Source organism: Danio aesculapii, chromosome 8 (genome assembly GCF_903798145.1).
Source record: "Danio aesculapii chromosome 8, fDanAes4.1, whole genome shotgun sequence".
Classification (NCBI taxonomy): domain Eukaryota; kingdom Metazoa; phylum Chordata; class Actinopteri; order Cypriniformes; family Danionidae; genus Danio; species Danio aesculapii.
This window is the reverse complement of record NC_079442.1, coordinates 23,673,681-23,695,600: the sequence shown is the minus strand read 5'-3', so window position 1 is coordinate 23,695,600 and position 21,920 is coordinate 23,673,681. Positions and strand designations below refer to the sequence as shown.

Genomic DNA, 21,920 nt, shown 5'->3' with positions numbered 1-21,920 from the left:
GCATGTACATGTATGCTTGCAGTAATAAATTGTGGAATGTCCCATGTAATTACGGCGTCTCTGGAGAGCAAGAGTGAGAGAGACGCAGGCAGGCACTGCAGCTGTCCTGCCTCAGGGGTCTCCCCAGGAATGCAGCTCAACTCTGATCCCCTCTGCAGCTGCCGGGGTTTGTACGGGGCACAACAACACACATGCACGTAATTTCAATTATGAAAACTCGTAACCATGCATGTGCAATAGTTGACATGCATACACTAATAAACCAATACGTGCCTTTTAAACGTGTAGGTTAAGCCATGGCGGACACATGCTAATGTCATGTGCACTTTGACTTTGATATGAAGATATGCCAGTCTTACATGGACTTCCTGATGTACTGTAGCAGATGGCGGGACTTACAGTGACTCCCACATAACAACAGACACAGACAAAACATTTAGTCATATAATGCCAGAGATCCAAAATTCCCCAATATTACAAGAGTGCAACACTCACATGTCGACATGGGTCATGCCAGTCTGGGACAAGATTATCTCAAAAGTCCCTGTTTGATCTGTGATTACTTTGTTTTCTGGTGGTTATAATTTTAATTACTAAATTATTTGGTGCTTTCTAGTAGTTTTAATGAGGCGAAACATGTTAGTCACTGGGTTTTAAAAGGTTCCCACGCAAAATGTCCCTGTGTATATACACATTTTTCTCATCAGAATGTTGAACCATTTTCTAAACAAGAGCACATGGCCCGAGTAATTATCACAATGCACGCCCACATCACCATATAAGGGCAATGTGCACCTGTATTCCTGCAAATGCATCCTGGCACTCTAACCCTGAGCTTTCAACTAGGAAGAGCATGGTAGCACTGAATAAATAAGGACACACTGATCAAAAGGGACAGGCAAGACTTATATGTTGTAAAAGGTTTAAGTAAATAAATTCTGTTTATTTGAACGTCATATTTATAAAAAAAAAAGTCCTGAAAATATATAATAGTTTTTACCAAAACATTAAGCAGCATATCATTTGCCAGCAGCTAGCTCTCTAAAAGCTAAGCAGGGCCGCGCCTAGTCAGTAACTGGATGAGAGACTACATGGGAAAGCTAGGTTGCTGCCGGAAGGGGTGTTAGTGAGACTAATAGGAGGTGCTCAGCCTGTGGTTAATGTGGGTCCTAATGCCCCAGTATATTGATGGGGCCTCTATATTGCTCAGTGAGCGCCGTCTTTCGAATGAGACGTTAAACTGTGGTCACTAAAAATCCCAGGATGTCGGATCAGGGGGGGACGAGTCGGAGCACTCACTCTGATCCCCCGGGCTCTGCATTGGTTGGGGAAGTTCCCAATTGAACCAAAACAAACAATTACAATTTTTTAAGATTGGCAATAAAAAATGTGGGAAATTGCAACCCATTGAACGTTGGGAATTAGTAAAAAAAAATATCCCAGGATGTCCTTCGAAAAAGAGTAGGGGTTTAACCCTGGCATCCGGGCCAAATTTGTCTACTGGCCTCTGTCCATCACGGCCTCCTAACCATCTCTATATCATAATTGGCTTTACCACTCTGTCTCCTCTCCACCGATCAGCTGGTGTGCGGTCTGGCGCTATATGGCTGCCGTCGTGTCATCCAGGTGGATGCTCCACACTGGTTGTGGATGAGGAGGTTTCCCCCAATGTGGAATGCGCTTTGAGTGTCCAGGAAAAGCACCATATAAATAAATGTAAGGAGTTATTATGATTATAAAGCACTGATGAATAATGATTTCTATGCGAAAAAATTCACACAGGTTCGAAATATTTTAGCATGTGCAATAAGTGATCAGCATTTGCGTTTTGTATTGCTTGGAATCCTACAGAAATCCATTTGAACAGGACCTGGTATCATCTGACCTCTCATCAAGCAGCTCATGTTCCCATTCATGTGATTTTTCTCTGGTCTATAGAAGCACACATAGTATTACAAAGCACTTCTGGTAGACGTCTGATATGCTTTTATCTTCCTGGCTGGTTGTCCGGGTGAACTTTGTGACCGGGCTTTGAGAGTAGCTGTGATACAATGCGTTCAGTATGCCTGACCGACAGATGGTACTCACGCTCACAAGCGCAGTATACACACGCACACGAGTCCTCACATGAAACAGCATACCACAACGCTTAGCCCTCACGCTTCTGCCTGTGCTCGCACGAAATACATGGCACACATGACTCGCTAGTGAGTGAGAGGTGCTATTCTCTCCTGACTGGCATGCTTAATCTAAGCGGAATCCATCTCAAATACTGTTCAAACACCTGAAGAACTCCTACGCAGACTTCTGAAGCACCACATTGTGTAGTGGAATGGAGGCTATGCTGAGGGCGTATTAAACTAAAACCCGTGTCCCACATTTGACCCTCTAGCATTCTTCTAAATGAACCATGGTCTTCGTATTGCATTATATTTCATTCAAGTGTAAACAAAATATCCTCCAACACAAACATCTAAAAGCTTCAAGTCAAATTTAACTCATTAAATTATGTTTCCTTAAGAAAACATGAAAAAATAAAGTAACAAGCAGTGCTTGCCCGTGCAAAACTACCATTATAATGAGATGGATGATGCCACTGTGTAGTAACTAAGGTCTGAGTACTGAACCTTGCGGTACTATATATTGAATTTGCCATGCCAGACCCAGAAAAAATATAAAGCTGGTTAATGTCATTAAGCTAACATCAAATTTCTTAACAATATTACCCAAAGTTATCATGTAATAATACATGTACACTATAAAAAATCCAACTTGAAAAAAGGAAAATTACTTTTGTTGTTGTTGTTGTTGTTGTTGGTTTGATTAGAAACGATTAGTTAAAAGATTAGTTTTGTAAGCATAACTTTGCAAGTTAACCTTGCCAACTTCTGTTAGCTTCTGCCAACTTGTTACTTTAAGTTGAGTAAATCTCAGACCACCTCACTTAAAAAAATTAGTTGCAGTATTTCTAACCCTAACAACAACGACAAAAATAATAGTAACACCAATAATAACATTAATGTCATTATTATTAACAACAACAACAACAACAAAATACTACAATAATGCTGACGCGATTTGAAACTATCATTCATTTGTAATTCATCTTTTTTTTTTTTTCGTGTGCAGGGGGCACACCTGCAGACTTTTAGTGTGAATTGTCGTCTCACATTTACCGAGTTCGATTTACAAAAAGGATCGCTTGGCGCATGTGGACTGCTTATTTTTAATTAACTGTTATGTATATTTATGGAAGTTTTTTTCCTATCAAAACGGGCTGCACGGTGGCGCAGTGGGTAGCACGTTCGCCTCACAGCAAGAAGGTCACTGGTTCGAGCCTCGGCTGGGTCAGTTGGCGTCTCTGTGTGCAGTTTGCATGTTCTCCCTGTGTTCGCGTGGGTTTCCTCCATGTGCTCCGGTTTCCCCCACAGTCCAAAAACATGCGCTATAGGTGAATTGGGTAGGCTAAATTGACCGTAGTGTATGTGTGTGAATGAGTATGTATGAATGTTTCCTAGTGATGGGTTGCAGCTGGAAGGGCATCCGCTGCATAAAAGGATAAGTTGGTAGTTCATCCGCTGTGGCAACTCCAGATTAATAAAGGGACTAAGCCGATAAGAAAATGAATGAACCTTCAAAACAACTACCCGAATAATAAATCAAATGCTCAAACCATCATATAATAACCCAAAATGCATTCTCAAACGAAAAATCTAATGTATTTGATATTTAATTTTCATGAACAACTGTAACAATTAAATGACAAATCAAATGCTCAAACTACAATTCAAATGGAGGAATCAGTTTCTGGTTCCTCCTGATTGCACACACACAGCTGAATACTAATAATGGACTGATAATAGGACTATAGATACACCTCATTCACAGACTCTTTGCTGAGTCTTGTATTTTCCTGTGAAGCAAAGCATTTTTCCGTTTGTCCTGCCATGTTTTGATCCTTGTCTTGTTTACCGTTATTGTTGTTTTGCCTCCTGTCCTGTTTCTAATTCTGTATCTAATTGATGTTTTGTTAACATTTGGCTCTGTTTTATTCATTTATTTGTTTTTTTCAATTGAACTATGTTTGTTTGTTGTTGTATTAATTCTTAGTACCATTTTACACAAAATGTTTTTTGTTCACTCAAATTCAGACATTTTAGGTCAGTGCAACTGATGTTTTCAAAAGTTGAGTAAACATAAAAAAAAAATGAAAGGAAATAAGGATTATGTTTTTTTGTTGTTGTACTGTCCTAAAGTTTTTTACAGTGGACTGATCTTTAAGTTACTTATTACTTAATAATAAATCGGTTTTATCAGGTCTTAAAGACATTTTAAACTGAATATCTTCAATCTAACAGTTAAGACTAACTTCATATATCTTAATGTTATCTTTCCTAAGAATGGTTGCAAAGTCAGCGTGTGCAAAACTACCCAATGACTGCACAATGATACAATGTTGTGGCTGGTTGCCATGGTTGCTAAGGCACACTAAGTGGTTTTGCAATGGGGCTGATAGGGTGGTCTGACTGTTTGCTAAGACATAACTAGGTTGCTGCTAACTAAAGGTGTGTATTATGATAACATAAGCTATTTTAGCATGTTGTCAAGTTGCTTATTGCAGTAAAAAAGTAGTTTTAACCACATATAATACCAAGTTTCTAAAAACATTTAGAAAATATTGCTAAATCTGAAAAAACAAATGTGCAAATCTGTAATGGAAACCAGGCATTTCGCTTGGAAGTTTATTTACTCCCCTAACTACAACTTCTGCTAGTCCTCAAGCAGGATTTAAACCTGCAACCTTTAGATTAGGCCCAAAAAGATCCCACACCCAGGTCTCATTGATACTCTGGTCTCTAGGTATGGCACAGAAGCTCCCATCAGCTTAAATCCACAGGATGTTTCCACACATTTGAATGAAAAGCGGTGAAAATTAAAAGTCTGATCAATAAACAAAAGTAAATAGCACACCTCTCTTCAACAAGCCACACAATCTGAGCTATAATTCACATCAGTACACAAGTCACGACGAGTTGCCTTTAATACTCGGGGTTAGGGGTTTGTTTGAATCCCTAACCCTTAGTGTGATCAATATTAATGGCCATGCTTGCCTTTGCAAGTACCGCTAATTACGAAATTTCCAGTGATTCATTTCTTATGTGAGAACAACGCCCCGTCATGACCCACACAGACAGAGTGGCGCCAACCACACCTCTCAACTTTATTGTGACCTTAAAGCGATCTTCATGCTGAGCTAATAATTATGCACAGCTAATAAGGATTCACGTCTATTTCCAAACATGAAAATTATGTGTCAGCAGCAGTTAAGAAAGAGAAAAAAAAGGAACGCTAAATGGCAATGATGGCAAAGAAATGACTAGCAGGCAGGGGAGTTGAATCTGTCTGAAAGAAAAGATGACCGTCGGAGCCTGGGAGAAGCAGCGGAGAAAAGAAGCCAGCGAACGGGTGGGACGGAGGGAGGGGCACGTGGTAGTAATAACCTGATTTATTTTTAGAGGGCCTTTTGTTTTTCCTGGAAGGTCTTGACGAAAACCTCCCATTGGGCCTCAGTTTGAAGCTAACTGTGGTAGTCTGGGACTTACTGCGGTCACCATTCCGTATTATCTTACATCCTTCGTGCTGCCAAATAGTGCTTCATTTCAAAAGAACGTTGTGGTAGGTCACTGCCGACCTGCCAAATTTTGCTCCCGAACAGAAGCTGGCCTCCTCCGAATTGACTAAGAATCACAGAGTGGCCTAATTGGCCGACGGCACAGTAATTGAATCAGGAGGCAAATACCACAGAGGTTAGCATTTGGCAAACGTGAGCTTCTCAAAGAGCACAGCGCACAGCCTGAAACCCCTGTAAGTCTTAAGAAGAAAACATAATCAGAAAGAAATCAGATCGCTTCACTTGCGCTCGTCCGATATAGCCAGGACGTTTCAGGGAATTCAAGTAGACGTGATATTTTCTAAACCTCTCTATCTTAAACTGAACGATGAGATTACTTACAAATAAATGCAAGCAACTTATTCACCGGCGTAGAAGTGTAAATGTCAGCGGTATTAGTGTTACAGTACACAAACTCAAGAACAAGAGTGAAATAAAATGATAAGACTGATGGATTGGTGTGGTTTTTCAGCTGTGAACATAAGAGGTGTTGGTGGAGACGTGACAAATGAGTCCAGCCTGCCCCTAGTCAATATTTGAAAAGGTGTGGAGAGGAAACAGCAACAGAAAGAAGGTATTAAAACACTTTTCCTGTTCAGTGTAATGAGAATTAATGATTGTTTTTTCATATAGTTTTCTTGAACGCTCTGCCTCAGACAATTCATACAAATGTTCCTTATACAGTATACTGTAACAATGTAGCGCTAAATTTAGACAATTTAAATAAAGTATTATTGAATCGAGAAGCATTTTGGATTCAAAAAATCTAAATCACTGACCCCAAGCGGCATGAATGAATAAATATCTCTTTTGATTTTCCTTTAATGAACTATTGGCCGAATCTTTAATAATGTATACAATAAATTTTGAATATTTATATTAGGGCTGCACAATATATTGTTTGTGCATCAATATTGCAATGTGTGCGTTCACAATAGTTACATCGCAAGATATGCAATGTTGAGTTGGGATTATAGTTGACCAGAATCCACAGATCAAAACACATGAGATTTGTGGAGTCACTGCAAAATCCAACCATTATAGAGTGACAATGTAACATTTGCATGTGTTTGTAAGGCCTACAGTATGTGAACATTTTTAGAGTTTGAAGCACATTAAGACAACATAAAGAGCATAAAGAAACTTAAAAATAGATACATTATATTGAATTGTTTATATGATGAAGACTATACAATGCTCTTTTACATTTGATTATTCAATTTCTATACCCGAATATTGTTAGACTCTCCCCAGAAAACCATAAAGCGCTGTTTATTTCACTTTAAGATTTGCACTATTGTGTTTATTTATGACTGTAGTTTGTTTATATATATTTTTCTTGTTTTTTTTCTTTATGTTTATTATGTATTTTTTAAAATATATGTAATTTACATATATTTTATTACACTCCCATACAAAATCATCCCAATCAATCTCAAGTAATGACTTTCCAAATAGAGCTTTTTAAGTCATGTGATAAAATTGTATTTATATCAGAATATATATCACAGGGAAAAAATATTGCAATGTCAAATATTTCCAATATCATGCAGCCCTAATATATATGATGAAGATATTTTTGTGCATGAATACATTGATTACATTGACATATTTCTATATATACATAGCTATATATCTATAAATAAATAAATAAATAAATACACACACACACACACACACATACATATATATATATATTTATTTATTTATTTATTTATATAATATATATTTATAAAATATATGTATATTTATATTATTTATATTATATTTATTATTAATATTATTATTATTATATTTATATTATTTATATTATTTATTTATTTATTTATAGATATATGCTAAATCATTGTATTTCTGATGTTTTTATTTGTATTTTCTTTCTGATGATTTTATTTCTTGAATATTTTGTTATGCAATATAAAGACATTCTTGTTTTAATATTTTATTTGACCTTTATAAAATTACAGGTCAAAATAAGAATATCTTTATTAATGTGGGTCATCACCTACAGTACATTAGCAATCCTTATACAGTATACTCATCAGCTGCTTAATTAGGTACACCTGATCTGATCATTAAAACATGTCTAATTGGTCAATCACATGTCTAAATGCATATACAGTAGACATATAGATGTGATCAAGATGATCTGCTAAGGTTCGAACCGAACATTAAAACGGGGAAGAAAGATGATTTAAGCAACTTAAAACGTGGCAGTTGCTGGTGCCAGACTGGCCAGATTTCAGGAAATCTATTGCGTCATATTTTCACATGCAACCATCTTTACTGGTTTACAGTAAATTATTCAAAAAGGGAAAGAAAATATACAATTTCACTGTGTGTGAAATGACTTGTTGCCAGAGATATTACCGTAATTTACAGTAAATACTATAGTGTTTATGAACTATACTCTAGTACAGTGTATTATACTGCAGGGGCTTAAGTACACATGGCAATGACCACTAAACTTAACAGTCAGCTCAAACTTAATATTTCCCAAAGGTAGCATGTACAGTTTAAAAAGCAATGGTCTGAGTACTGAGGCTTGCGGTACTTCATAATGAACTTGTTTAATCAGGCCTCAAAGATATATATAACAATACAGACTTCATATACAGGTATCTTAATGTTTTCTTAATATTAAACTTAACAGTCATCAAATCTCAGTCCAATTGAGTACCAAAGGAAAAAAAAAACTTTCCAGCAATCTACGCTAATAAGGGAAAAGGGGATGTACAGTATTTTGTATTATGGCTCAAATGTATAACTAATAAAGTGACTTGTGAGTCTCCATGCACATTTATCAAGAACAAAACTACTTTAACATCAACAAGATTACAAAAAAAGAGATCAGCCAACAATTATGAAGACACTAATAAGCAATAATGGGAATGCTTCAAAGCCATAAAGCAGATGTTTTCAATCTTTTGAGTTTCCTGACTGTCGCACAAAAGAATTCAACATAATTAATGAGACCACAAAATAGTAGATAGACATAAATATACAGTACATATGCACACATGTTGATGCTGGAAGCTGGAGGTGAAGTAAACAGTCGATTGCAGGAATGTGTGTTGCGGAAGAGAATGTGGGAGTGATTTTTACCTCAGCATCCTGAGCCTGTAGGTTATAAGTGGACTGAAGGAGTCTCAGCGTGGACGCACTCAGATTGGGCTCCTCTAGAAGAAACTCCAGCAGAAGCACCAGCTGCTCTGGACTCAGCTGAAACAGACAAAAACACAAGGGTTATTAATAATAGAGCTTACAGATTATTGTTCTAAATTATTATTATTATTCAAATGTTTAGGTTTGTGTGTGTGTGTGTGTGTGTGTGTGTGTGTGTGTGTGTGTGTGTGTGTGTGTGTGTGTATGTTTTAAAGCTACACATGTATACCATTTTTTAAAATTTAAACGAACAGGACTTCTGTTTTAAATAAATGCTTTTTCAAAAAGTCCTGAAAAAACAATCTTTCAAAAAAATAAAGCAGCACAAGTGTTTCCAACACTGATGATAACACTACAACAAACAAAAGAGTACTTTGAAAAAATAAGGTAATTAAAATGATAAAATATGAAATCTTTAAAGGTTCCGTAAACTGCTTAAAATTATGCAGTTTTATTCGATGTTGTTTAATCTGAAACATGATGGGCACTTTCAAACACCCGGCGCAATAAGGCGCAAGACACATTTGGCGCGATTTGTTGCTATTCTCAGATCAGCGCAACCTTAATTTTCACGTTTTGCGCCCCGTTGTTTAAATAGCAAATCCATTTGCACCACTTTGTGGACTTATGGGTGTTCTAGTCTAAAAAGCAGGTGTTAAGGTGCATTGTCAGTGCATTGTTATTCTGATGAACTGAAATAGACTGAAAGCTGATTGAAAGCTGGTCTAAAGTCCAGCGCAAAGCGTAGAGCCTGCTGAGAGAGCGAGACATAGTAGCTCTTGCCCTTTAAAAAAAAAAAAAGCTAATAACATTTTGTTTTATCACTGCTCTGCCTTTAAGAGTGGTAGAGCTCAAGTGCATTAAATAAATAAGCAACTGAGAAGCATCTTGAGGCATGTCAGATACTAGAGAGCATTTGATTGGTTATGATGTGATGAGAAACTAGTATGAGTTGATGTGAATAAAACTGTTAGTCCATATGGGAGGAAGTGACAAACTACAAGCATGTATATATCAGTTTTAGATCTTCTAAATACGAATTTTCTCACAGTTTTGGGGTGCACTAGCTTATAGATATCCTAAAAAATTAGTAATACTGATACTAACATCAAGAAAAGTTTATTTTTATTTCATGGGACCTTAAAATATGAATGTTTAGTACTATATTTTTAAGCATGCAGATAAAAGCAGCCATGTTAAGCATAAAAACGAAAAAGTACTTCTTCCAAAACTTGCATGTTTAAACATTAGTGTATATTATTATTATAATTTAAATTATTGTTATGTGTAATATATTTGTAATATTTTGATATTGCTTCTAAAAGTAAATTATAATTTAAATATAAACATAATTGTATTAAAAGTAATAAAAATAATTAAGAGTAAATATTTTGTCTGTTTATATATATATATATATATATATATATATATATATATATATATATATATATATATATATATATATATATATATATATATAAAAAATCTAAATCTTAATACTTCCTGTTTATTTTCATTTCCTTCAAATGAAGGTTATAAACACAGCATTCAATAAGACTTTTCACACAAACGAAGACAAAGCCTTGAATAAAACACACCTCAGAAATGATTTACAAGCTTTAAATGTCATCACAAATGACATCCATGAACCACCATGGCATTCTCTGCAGGTTGAATAAGACATCAATGGCGTCTTTGAAGAGTATCAGAGAAGCCAAGCGGGAAGAGGAATCCAGCGAGGTAAAAAAAGCAGAGTGAGAGGAAATCACATATTGTGCATATTAAACCTCCTCCCTTAAAAGAGCTCCTCTGATCATCTTCAGAATAAGAGAGAGAAAAAAAATCACATTTCTCCAAACAGCAAACTCCGCATAATGGTTTTTAGAGTATAGACAGCTAATGGAAGGAATGCTTTGGGAATTGAGCGCTGGAAAGATGCTTTAAAGTCTCATCTTGCAATATGGAAATCAGGCCCTAAACCAATTATTGCATGAAATGGCTGTATTTACAGGGGATTAGGTTTCTTTTTTTAATTCTTACCCTGCTTACTCTTGTTTTAACCCATATTTCGCTTGCTAAAACTTAACATTCCAGACCATTTGGAGAAGCAAGTCGCAACAGTCTCCGGCGTGTAGAAATGAAAAGCCCCATGTGTCGAATGTTGCCATGAGATTATCAAAATAAAAAAAACTGCGTTGCCCTTTCAAAGGCATGAGAGACATTATGAGTCATCCTCATAACACATGCCGACAAACATTTATAAAGGCACAACGTGAGTCAGAGAGAAATAATCAAGAATATCGCTGACCTGACGGCATGCTCATATTATTTGCTGGGGTGTGTGTGAGAAGGAAAACATAGAAGTAGATTCTGTCCTGCTGCTTTTAGCGCACGTAAAAAAAAAACTGTCAACATTTATGGTAAAAATAAAATCAAATCTGCAGCAGCCACAATGTTTCATAACATGTCTCATGTTATTATTACAATCAACCTGAGCTACTAAAACGTTAAAAACTTGCTATAAAATTTGATTTAAAGTCATATTTTATTTTAGAATCATGTAGGTGCCATTAGATTATTTTTGTTTTTGTTTTTATTTTTTAATTTTACTATTTTTCCTTTTTTTTAATCATTTGATCATATTCATTTAGTTGCAGTTTTTATATTAATTATTTTAGTTTTAGTTATTTTAGTAAATCCATTTAAACTATTTGAAACAAGTGAAATATTTCCTTGCTGTTAGTTTTTTTGTAATATTTTTCATTTCAATTACATGTACAGTTGAAGTCAGAATTATTAAACCCACTTGGATTATTTGCCCTCTTGTTTACTACTCCCCCAATTTGTTTAAGAGAGAGAATATTTTTTATAATAATTTTAATAACTTATTTCTATTAACTGATTTATTTATCTTTGCCGTGATGACATTAAATAATATTTTACTTGCAGTAATTATCTGTTGATACTGCTGCTAAACAGACATTTAACTGACTATAACAAACTTTGCAAGTACATTAACCCTTACCCTAACCCCAACCCCAACCTAACAGTCTACTTATAATCTAATGAGAATTAGTTGGCATGTAGATGCAATGTAACTTCAATTCAACAATTGGAATATCAAAAAAATAAAGTGTGATCATTTGGGAAATATAAAAAAAAATTTAATAAATTCAAAGGGGGGCTAACTGTATATTATTTTAAATATATATATGTATATATATATATATATATATATATATATATATATATATATATATATATATATATATATATATATATATATATATATATATATATATATATAACTAATGACTGACACTTTAAACCCATTCCTTATATCATAACATAATATAGACATATAGACAAGTGATAAGAGTATTCATTCATTCATTTTTCTTTGAGTATTGTGAGTATTGTGCAGGTTTTTTATTTTATTTTAATTCATACAATACAAACTATGATTTACACTGAATTTGCTGGCGGAAAAATCTAATATTGTAATGGGGACAAACCTTTTCAACTAAAAATCTAAACTTTTTATGTGTGATTTACACAACAATGGCATTCAGTATTCAACTTCAGTATTTTGAAAATAATAAACTGCAAAAAAAAAAGCTTTCTTAGATGTGTTGACTTGTTTCTAGTCAAAATATCTAAAGAATCTTAAATGAGACACTTTCTTGACAATTAAAAAAAATTATTGTCTTGTTTTCATGAGTAAAAATGTAGTTTTTATTTAAAACATGGAAAATAATCCGCCATCTTCGATTAATAGATTTTAATTTTTTATATCTGTAAAACGATTTAGATATGATTTATTAGATAAGATTAAATAAGATGTTTTAGATAAAATGATTTATCTGCCCACTGGTATATTATTTTGCTTGTATTAATTAAAAATATATATATTGTTCAATTATTTTTTCTGAAATCAAGAGAATATTCTTTAACTTGCCAAGAAAACACTTCTTGATTCATTAATATTTCACATATTTGGACTAGAAAAGAAAAAAAACTCTAAGTAAGGCATTGTTTTTGCAACATACCATTAATATCTCTGTATAAACTATGTAAAATCCACAGTAACTACTGACTAAATAACAATAACATAACATGAGTGATACATTGTTGTAGTGTGTGGCTGTTTTTTGCAGATTTCATATAAAAGTGGACCATTTCGACAATATTGCCTGCACTTTTCAGATTTTAGTACACTCATTTCATGTAAACATACTGTACCATAAATCCACATTCAATTCTCACTACATACAGTACCACAGACTAAAGCAACTCGGAGTGAATCAACAGGTTTTTACCGTATAGCGTTTCTGCAGAGCAGGCAGACTGATGTGTCTGGAGATGAAGAGAGAAACAGGAAAAGGGAAATGGTGGAGGGAATGAGGGACACACACACATGAAGAGAGAGAGAGAGAGAGGCAGAAAGAGTGATGTGGTAGGAGATGGGTGGTGGCAGGCCTGCTATTATTACTCCATTATCACATCAGGATCTGTGGAGCAGTGATGCACAGTCTCCTCCCTCCTGTGCCACTTCCCTTTCTGTGTCCGGCCAAACACACACACACATCTCTCATTCACGGCTGTATGAAATCAGCTACACCTTAATATGGACAATGAAGTAAGCAACAATCGTTAGCATTAGCATTTTCAAAATCACTTCTCCTCACTTCTTGATCCGTTGAAATATCCTTCCCTAAAATGGTTAGGAAATGTAACTCCTCACCCACCTAACTGAAAAAAAAGACCTATATTTGTCTGTGTTACTGAAAGCGAGAACTATTTCACTCTTGACTGCTCTGCGGCCATTCAAGGCCTTAAAAGAAGCTGGCAAAATAACCACGTCAAATAAAAGCAAAAATGACTGTAATTTGACCGTGAGAAAGCCAATAAAGTCAAGAAAAAGTGGCAAGGGTCAATTGTTTTTTTCCCCGCTCAAATCTGCTGTGAAGACTTAATGTGGTGGAAAGCGAAGTCTTCTCACTTTCGGCCGATAAGCGGGCGCATCGCCGCATCGGCCTGCGCTCTGTCATTAAGAGTCATTCAACAGGCCCACCCAAGACCATCGGATCCGCCGCCTTTGAAAGACGAGAGGAATTTAAAGTCATAAAAGATAGAGGGGGAGACGAAAGCCCTCCTCCACACTCAATTTGCCTCAGGGAATGGCAATTGTTTCGGGATGGCAGTAAAAACTTTACCGCAAGGGGGAACAAACAGAGCTGCAGACTATGCTTCAGTCCACTCATCTTGAAAAAAAAAATCAAAATAGGGCAGAGAAGAAAAGAGAGGTGATCGGCTATCAAGGGGAAACACCCTGTGATATGGGGCTTTCCATCATTTGGTTGAATGGGGCAAGTCGAGGGCAATATTTTCATTTCAAGATGTGTTTTTGTCCTATTGGGCCACTCAGTTTAAAGTACAATACAATGAAATTAATGCATATAGTAACTTGAATTCAACTTCTTTTAGCATTACATTTGTTTTATTATATTGGTTATCTGTTTTAAAAGACAAAATTCATGATGACCAGATGAGGCAACTAGCTTTATAAATTAATACTGAAAAAATGTATTTGTAATCGGTAGTTTGGCTGAATGTTTTATTATTTTGGCTATGGAATCATTTTAATCAGTCTGCTTCAAAAATATAAAACAGAAGCTTATATAATTTACCCTTATAACTGTCTATCAAGGTCAATAATTATTATTTTTATTCACAAAGAAATCTCCACTACTTTCTTTTCTACACTTGTTAACTGAAGATTTATTACATAAACTTAAAAAAAGAAAGTGATATATTTCAGGAATATTACTTGTTTTTTATGGTTATATCACAAATGCATTCGTCTTTCTTCTCTAGTTGTGTATTTTCTTTATTTTATTATTTTACACGTGTTTGTATCTTTTTTTTAAGTTTATGTTTTGGTAAACTATTCGATTCAATTACATTCAACTTTATTTTTATAGCTATTATCTAGTTTATTACTAGCATTGCTGTTGTTAGTATTATTTTCCTGTATAGATTTGTTTGATTTATTTGTACATATTTGACTTTTTTTTTAAATATCAGAGAACACAATATTCCTATACAGACACGTAGCAAGCCTATTAAAAGGGGTCGTTCTTTTTTTCTTAAAAAGTGGACCTATTTGCAGTTATTCAAGTTTCAAATACTGCATTTTAATGACATTTTAAGCACTAATTTGTGCTGGATTAGCTTGTCGGATGGTTATCATTACCACATTTTTGGATGCAACAAAAATACTTCCTACACTTTTGTGCTTAACATAATATTAGCATTTTTGTGCTTATCATAATAAGTGCTATCATATCTTTTGTTTACAAAAAATTATGTTTATTTATAAATGTGCATTTAAACTTTACGTTATTAAAGTTTTATATACAGTTGAAGTCAGAATTATTAGCCTGCTGAATTATTAGCCCCCGTTTATTTTTTCCCTCGATTTCTGTTGAATTTTTCAAGACACTTCTATACAGCTTAAAGTGACATTTAACGGCTTAACTAGGTTAATTAGGTTAACTAGGCAGGTTTGGGCAATTAGGCAAGTTATTGTATAGTGATGTTTTGTTCTGTAGATTATCGAAAAATATATAAAAGTGCTAATAATTTTGACCATAAAATGTTTTTTAAGAAATTAATAACTGCTTTTATTCTTGCCAAAATAAAACAAATAAGACTTTCTTCAGAAGAAAAAATATTATCAGACATACTGTGAAAATTCCCTTGCTCTGTAAAACATTATTTGGGAAATATTTAAAAAAGAAAAAAAAAAAATCTGATTTCAACTGTAATGTGATGAGATTAGAATTTCAGAAATATGAAAAAATACTTATTTTTAAATGCAAATTTATTATAATCTATCTTAAAACAAACAAACAAACAACAAAAAATTGGGAATTTGTTAAAACTCATTTTAAATTAAAATCTGTAGGCAACTAAAAAACTGGCCAGCTCATTTCCTCAGTCAGAATTAGTCAATTTAAATAATAAAAGCCTTCTTCTATTGGTTATTTTTACAATTTATTATGGCATACAGTACTGTCAAAAATGGAACAAATGAGCTCATATAGGGGCCAAATTCAAGACTGTCTTTTGAACCCCCCGACCCCCCCTCCCCCAATCAAAAGGAAAAAGAAAATTATTTACTTGCCAATTAGAACGAAATAATAAAATATACGACAATATGATATATAATAAGTAACTTTATTTTAGTCCACCTTTTATATTAGTATAGTTTAAGCATGGTTTTAGTTAACAATAACATTCTTGGTTCCACTACATACAATTTAGAATAAAAAAGCGCAACAAAAAAAATACTTCTATGAACTTAATGTATTTTGAAATCTGTGAACTATTTCAACCATAACACAATTTCCTGTCATTAACCCTTGTGTGATACAGAAGATAAGACTGCTGAACTCTAGACAGCATAAGGCAAAGTTGCACATCTCCAAGAACAAACACACACAAATAATCAAAGTGGATACACACTCCTTAGATAATGGCAGCACGGCTTTCAGCAGTCCCTCAACGCCTAATTCCCTTCCACAACCCTGAATTCATCATTTTGTCATTTGTTCCAAATCAAACAGAAAAGCCTGAATTCATCATTCGCCATCAACACACTTGCCTCTGTAGCCATATAGGGACGTCCCGTTCACAGTAACCCTCCCTCCACCAGCACAGCTCCACACATGCAGTCGCTCTGGACCGAGTGTGTGTTTGGTTTTCCGCCGCCTTTTTTCATTTCTCTCCACATGAAAGACCCTTTTCATGCAGTGTCCATTAAAGCCATGGAAAAGTTAGCAGCACGCAAATAAACAGAGCGAGGAGCTTAATGAAAAACGATGTACTTTTAAAATCTTTCTTTTGCCTTATTTCATCTTAATTTGAGTCATCGACACTACTTCTAACAGAGTCATTTTTAATAAAATACATGATCGTTTTCAAAGGATCCTTTCAATACGACTCCATTTGGAGTTAGCAGAGAAGACAGACAAAACTGAGCGTCTCCTGTGAGGCAAAGAAACAAAACGGCGAGCGAGAGGCGAGAGGACGATGCGGTGGGTAAAGAAAAAGAGTGACTCATAGGTGCTGAGATTACGTTTCTGTTTGTGGAAAGTGAAAGAAGACTCACACACACACACACACACACATGCAGACACACCCAGCCACCGTTATTCCTACAAAAACTACTGTACAAGCAAAGCAACACTTGCATCAAAGGAGGAAAAAGCACAGTCCAGCCAAAAAAATGATGGAATTCTGTCATTATTTACTCAATCGAACCTGTACCACTTTCTCCAGAGGAGGTGGATTTTTGAATAAAATATCTTTCTGCATAATGAAAATAAATGGAGGCTGAGGCTGTCAAGCTCTAAAATGACGTAATGAATCTTGTAAAGTATCATAAAAGACGTCTATACAACTCATGTGTCATATTTTATGGCTTCTGAAGCTGCGTATATGATAACCATTGTGCTTATTGGTCCTTTTTTAAGGCTTGGAAAAAGTTCAGTCCTGTTGAGTGTTAGTGTATAGTGGAAATATTTAACCTTTCTCTTTTTAATATTCCATAGTTGTTAAGTTTTATGTTGAGTAATTAATCGTATCATTCATATGTATGAGTGAACCGCTGCTTTTATTGTTCTTTTAAAAAGCATCAAAGAGGAAAAAAGCATAGTCCAGTCAAAATGAAGGAACTCTGTCATAAATTACTCACCTAAACCTGTACTTTTTCTTTTGTGGAGCACAAAAGGTGGATTTTTGGAAGATAATCTCTGTGCATAATGGAAATGAATGGAGGCTGAGGCTGTCAAACTCTAAAATGATGTAAAGTATCATAAAAGACATCTATGTAATGGGTCAATGGCTCATGGGTCATATTTTATGGTTTCTGAAGCTATATTATAACCTTCATTGTGTCTATTGGTCCTTTTCAAGTCCTATGCAGTGTTAGTGTATGATGGAAATATTTAAAATATCACTTTTCTAATATTCCATAGTTGTAAAGTTTTCAGGTGAACAAGATTATTGCATAATTCACATTTACGAGTGAACTGCTGCCCATCAAAGAGGGAAAAGCACAGTCCAATCAAAATGAAAGAACTCTGTCATAATTTACTCACGCAAACCTGTATTCCTTTCTTTTGTGAAGCACAAAAGGTGGAATTTTTTAAGAAAATCTCTTTCTGGATAATGAAAATGACTGGAAGTTGAGGCTGTCAAGCTCTACGATGATGTAATGAATCTTGTAGAGTATTATAAAAGACATCCATGCAACTCATGTGTCATTTAAAGATTCTGAAGCTATAAAATAACCTTCATCGTGCTTATTGGTCATTTTTAAGGCTATGAAAAAGTTTAGTCCTATTCAGTGTTAGTGTATAAATATTAATTGTAAATATTATATTGCTTATATTGTATTAAAAAAACAAAAAAGTTAAGCATGAAAGGGGGAAAATACACAGTCTAAAAATGATGGAATTCTGTCATTATTTACTTAAACAAATGACTTGACTGTACAACTTTCGTAAAGCGCAAAAGGTGGATTTTGGAAGAAAATCTCTTCCTGTGTAATGAAAATGAATTAGGACTGAGTCTGTCAAGCTCTAAAATCATGTAAAGCTCTTGTAAAGTATCATAAAAGACATCTACTGTATGTAACTCATGGGTCATATTTTATGGTTTCTGAAGCTATATTATAACCTTCATTGTGTCTATTGGTACTTTTCAAGTCCTATTCCGTGTTAGTGCATAATGGAAATATTTAAAATATCACTTTTTTAAATGTTCCATAGTTGTAAAGCTTTAGGTTAATTAATCGCATCATTCATATTTATGAGTGAACTGCTGCTTTTATTGCATTAAAAAACAAATCTAAAAAGCTTAAGCACCAAAGGTGAAAAAAAAAGTACAGTCCGATCAAAAATGAAGGAACTCAATCATAGTTTACTAATCAAAACCTGCATTCCTTTCTTTTGTGGAGCACAAAAGGTAGATTTTTGGATGAAAATCTCTTTCTGTATAATGAAAATGAATTAAGACTGAGGCGGTCAAGCTCTAAAAAGATGTAAAGCTCTTATAAAGTATCATAAAAGACATGCATGCAACTTTATGGCTTCTGAAACTATTTTTGTGTCAATTGGTTGTTTTCAAGGCTTGAGTTTTAGATTGAGTAATGAATTGCATAATTAATATTTATGAGTGTACTACTGCTTTTATTGTGTAAAAAAGCCCTAATAAACAACCATCAAAAGGGGAAAAGCACAGTCCAGTCAAAATGATGGAACTCAATCATAATTTACTCACCCAAACCTGTATTTCTTTCTTTTGTGAAGCACAAAAGGTGGATTTTTGGAAGAAAATCTCTTTCTATATAACGAAAATGAAAGGAGGCTTAGGCTGTCAAGCTCTAAAATGACGTAAAGCTCTTGTAAAATAATATAAAAGACATCTATGCAACTCATGTGTCATATTTTATGGCTTTAGGAGCTATACGATAACCTCCATTGTGCTCATTGTACGCACCTTTTGCTCCTTTTTGAGGCTTAAAAAGGTTCATTCTTATTCATTAATCTAAATTTCTCTTTTTTAAAAATGTTTCATAGAGTTTGAGGGTGAATAGTTAATAGCAGAACTAAATACTGCTTTTATTTCCTTTTATTTTAAAAAGCAAACAAACATAAAAAAGGATGATTATACTTTATTTTACAACATGTGTACTTAACCTAAGAAAGTACTGGGTGATATATGCTAACTACATAGGTTACGGTTAGGTTCAGCGCTATAGTTAAAATATATTACCTACTTATGACCTTGTTTATGCATGTGTATAAGTGCATAGTATGTAAACGGACTGTAAAATAAAGTACTTTATGTGTATGCAGTTAAAACAGCGGCTGCATTATGGCAGTGTGTGCGTTTGTGTGTGTTATCCTGAACAGGAGGAAATTCCCTTCAATTAGACTAACAATGTTCTGACAGAGAGTTTAACTCTCATTCAGACTGAGTGACAGCTTGGGCAAAATCACAGAGGAAACCAGTGACATGTTCCACAAACACAGGAAAAAGGCCAAATGTTCTTTCACCTTTTGTTCACCGAATGTGTGTCTGTGTTTCAGACGCGTCTGGAATATGAAGCTAAAATAAAACTCTAAAAATACAAAGGTCAGGTGCATTGTAGAGAGCCCTACGTATGACGTGCGGGAAAAAAAGATATATACATGTGTAGTGTGGCCATAAATGAAGGATTCAGTCCCACAACTAATTTGTTCCCTCATAAATTGTTTCCATGTTGTACTAATCTGTTCCCCCATTTTGATTTAAGCGCAAAGGGATAAATTCCATTAACGACCATGATTAAGTAAACTGACAATTTAAGCTGCGGTCACACTGGGCTTTTCCTCCCATAGACTTCCATTCATACGCACGCAAATGCGTCAGACCGGAAACGCAAGGTCATGCATCAAGTTTCGCATGTTGCTGCGGTGCAAAGTTCAAGCTTGGTGAACTCTGACCTGCGAAATTGCATCACTTGACTGCGTGAGACAAATCGAGGATCAAAACAGGACCTCTCTGGACAGAAATTTAAAACATGGAGCAATCGCTCGCTTTTTTTAATGTCTAATCATCTTGTTTAATCCCACCCCTTTTCGCAGTGCCGAACGACAGAATTTTGCACACACAAAGCCCAGTGTGACCGCAGCTTTAGTCATTTTTTAGTTAAATCATGATATTCATATACACTCACCGGTCAGTTTATTAGGTACACCTGTCCAATTGATCGTTAACGCACATTTTTAATCAGCCAATCACATGGCAGCAAGTCAATTCATTTAGGCATGTGGCCATGATCAAGACGATCTGCTGCAGTTCAAACTGAGCAACAGAATGGGGAAGACATGTGATTTAAGTGACTTTGAACATGGCATAGTTGTTGGTGCCACGAAGGATTAAGGCGGTTCTGAAGGCAAAAGCGGGTCCAACCCGGTACTATTAAGGTGTACCTAATAAAGTGGCCAATGAGTGCATAAATGCTATTCTTTAAAATGTAGGACTTTTAGGGCAGATTTTTTTTTGTTGTTGTTGTTGTTATAGTAATGAGCATTTATACTTCTAGCAGTTGTAAATACCATTTATATGTACACTACTGTCATTGCTTGACATTTTGTTATACTACCCAAAAACATGAGCGATTTGACAAAATGGTATTTCCACAGAAATGTTTTGATTTATTGGCTTTGCCTGACATTTCACTTGTTGTATAGCAATTTGCAACAAGCAGTGGCATTATTTGCTGGCCTTTCCATCACGTATAATAATGGTAAATGATTTCCTACAGTAGTAGTCAGCATGTAAATAACATTTGATGTTTATGATTCAAGATTATTTGAAGAACTCGAGATTTCTTTGAAATAGAAATCGTTTGTAGTTTTCAGTCACTTTTGATCAACATAATGCACCTTGGTCGATAAGTTAATTTCGAAATCAAAACCATTGGGATTTAGGGCTCTAATCCTTTCTTTTAAAAGTAATGGTAAAGCAATTGTGTATTTTTTCCTTCTTTTTTTGTGAAAAGTGTTCACTCCGTCCCCTTCTGGAGCCCCTATATCCTGCCATTGTTAATGCATTTTCAAGGTAACTGTACAAATATTAAATTAGGAACCTGAAACTTTAAATGTTCAATTTGCATTAAAAGGTTACCAACTTCACTCCAACATCTGGAAATGAGCTTTAATTACAGTAGAACTCCCAACTCTCAAAGACTACTGTAAATATGCAAGATCACAGTCAAGTCATCAAAATACTGAGTCTCAAAATACTGAAGGACACAAATGAATTGATGAAGGACAAATCAAAGTGCTCGGTATAAAAGTAAAGTTGATGGGTGGATAAAAACCCGATGTGCATTTCTCAAAGATTCGCTTTCATCTACCAGCACATAATAAAGCTAAACCTTGGAAACGCAGACGTTCATCAACTCAAACCTCTGCCCCATTGAGGGTCTCGTGTGTAAGAATGCGCACCATTCACCGCCTCTCAT

At 34.8% G+C, this 21,920-nt stretch overlaps 1 protein-coding gene across 1 annotated transcript in view; it reads right to left on the bottom strand.

The window, feature by feature from the left end:
• The window catches only part of aopep (aminopeptidase O (putative)), a 158,188-nt gene that overhangs the window by 25,491 nt on the left and 110,777 nt on the right, over positions 1–21,920 (bottom strand). Inside the window, exon 14 of the mRNA XM_056463452.1 lies at positions 8,777–8,893. Coding sequence (XP_056319427.1) covers positions 8,777–8,893 — 117 coding nt within the window. The remainder of the gene's footprint in view (positions 1–8,776; positions 8,894–21,920) is intronic.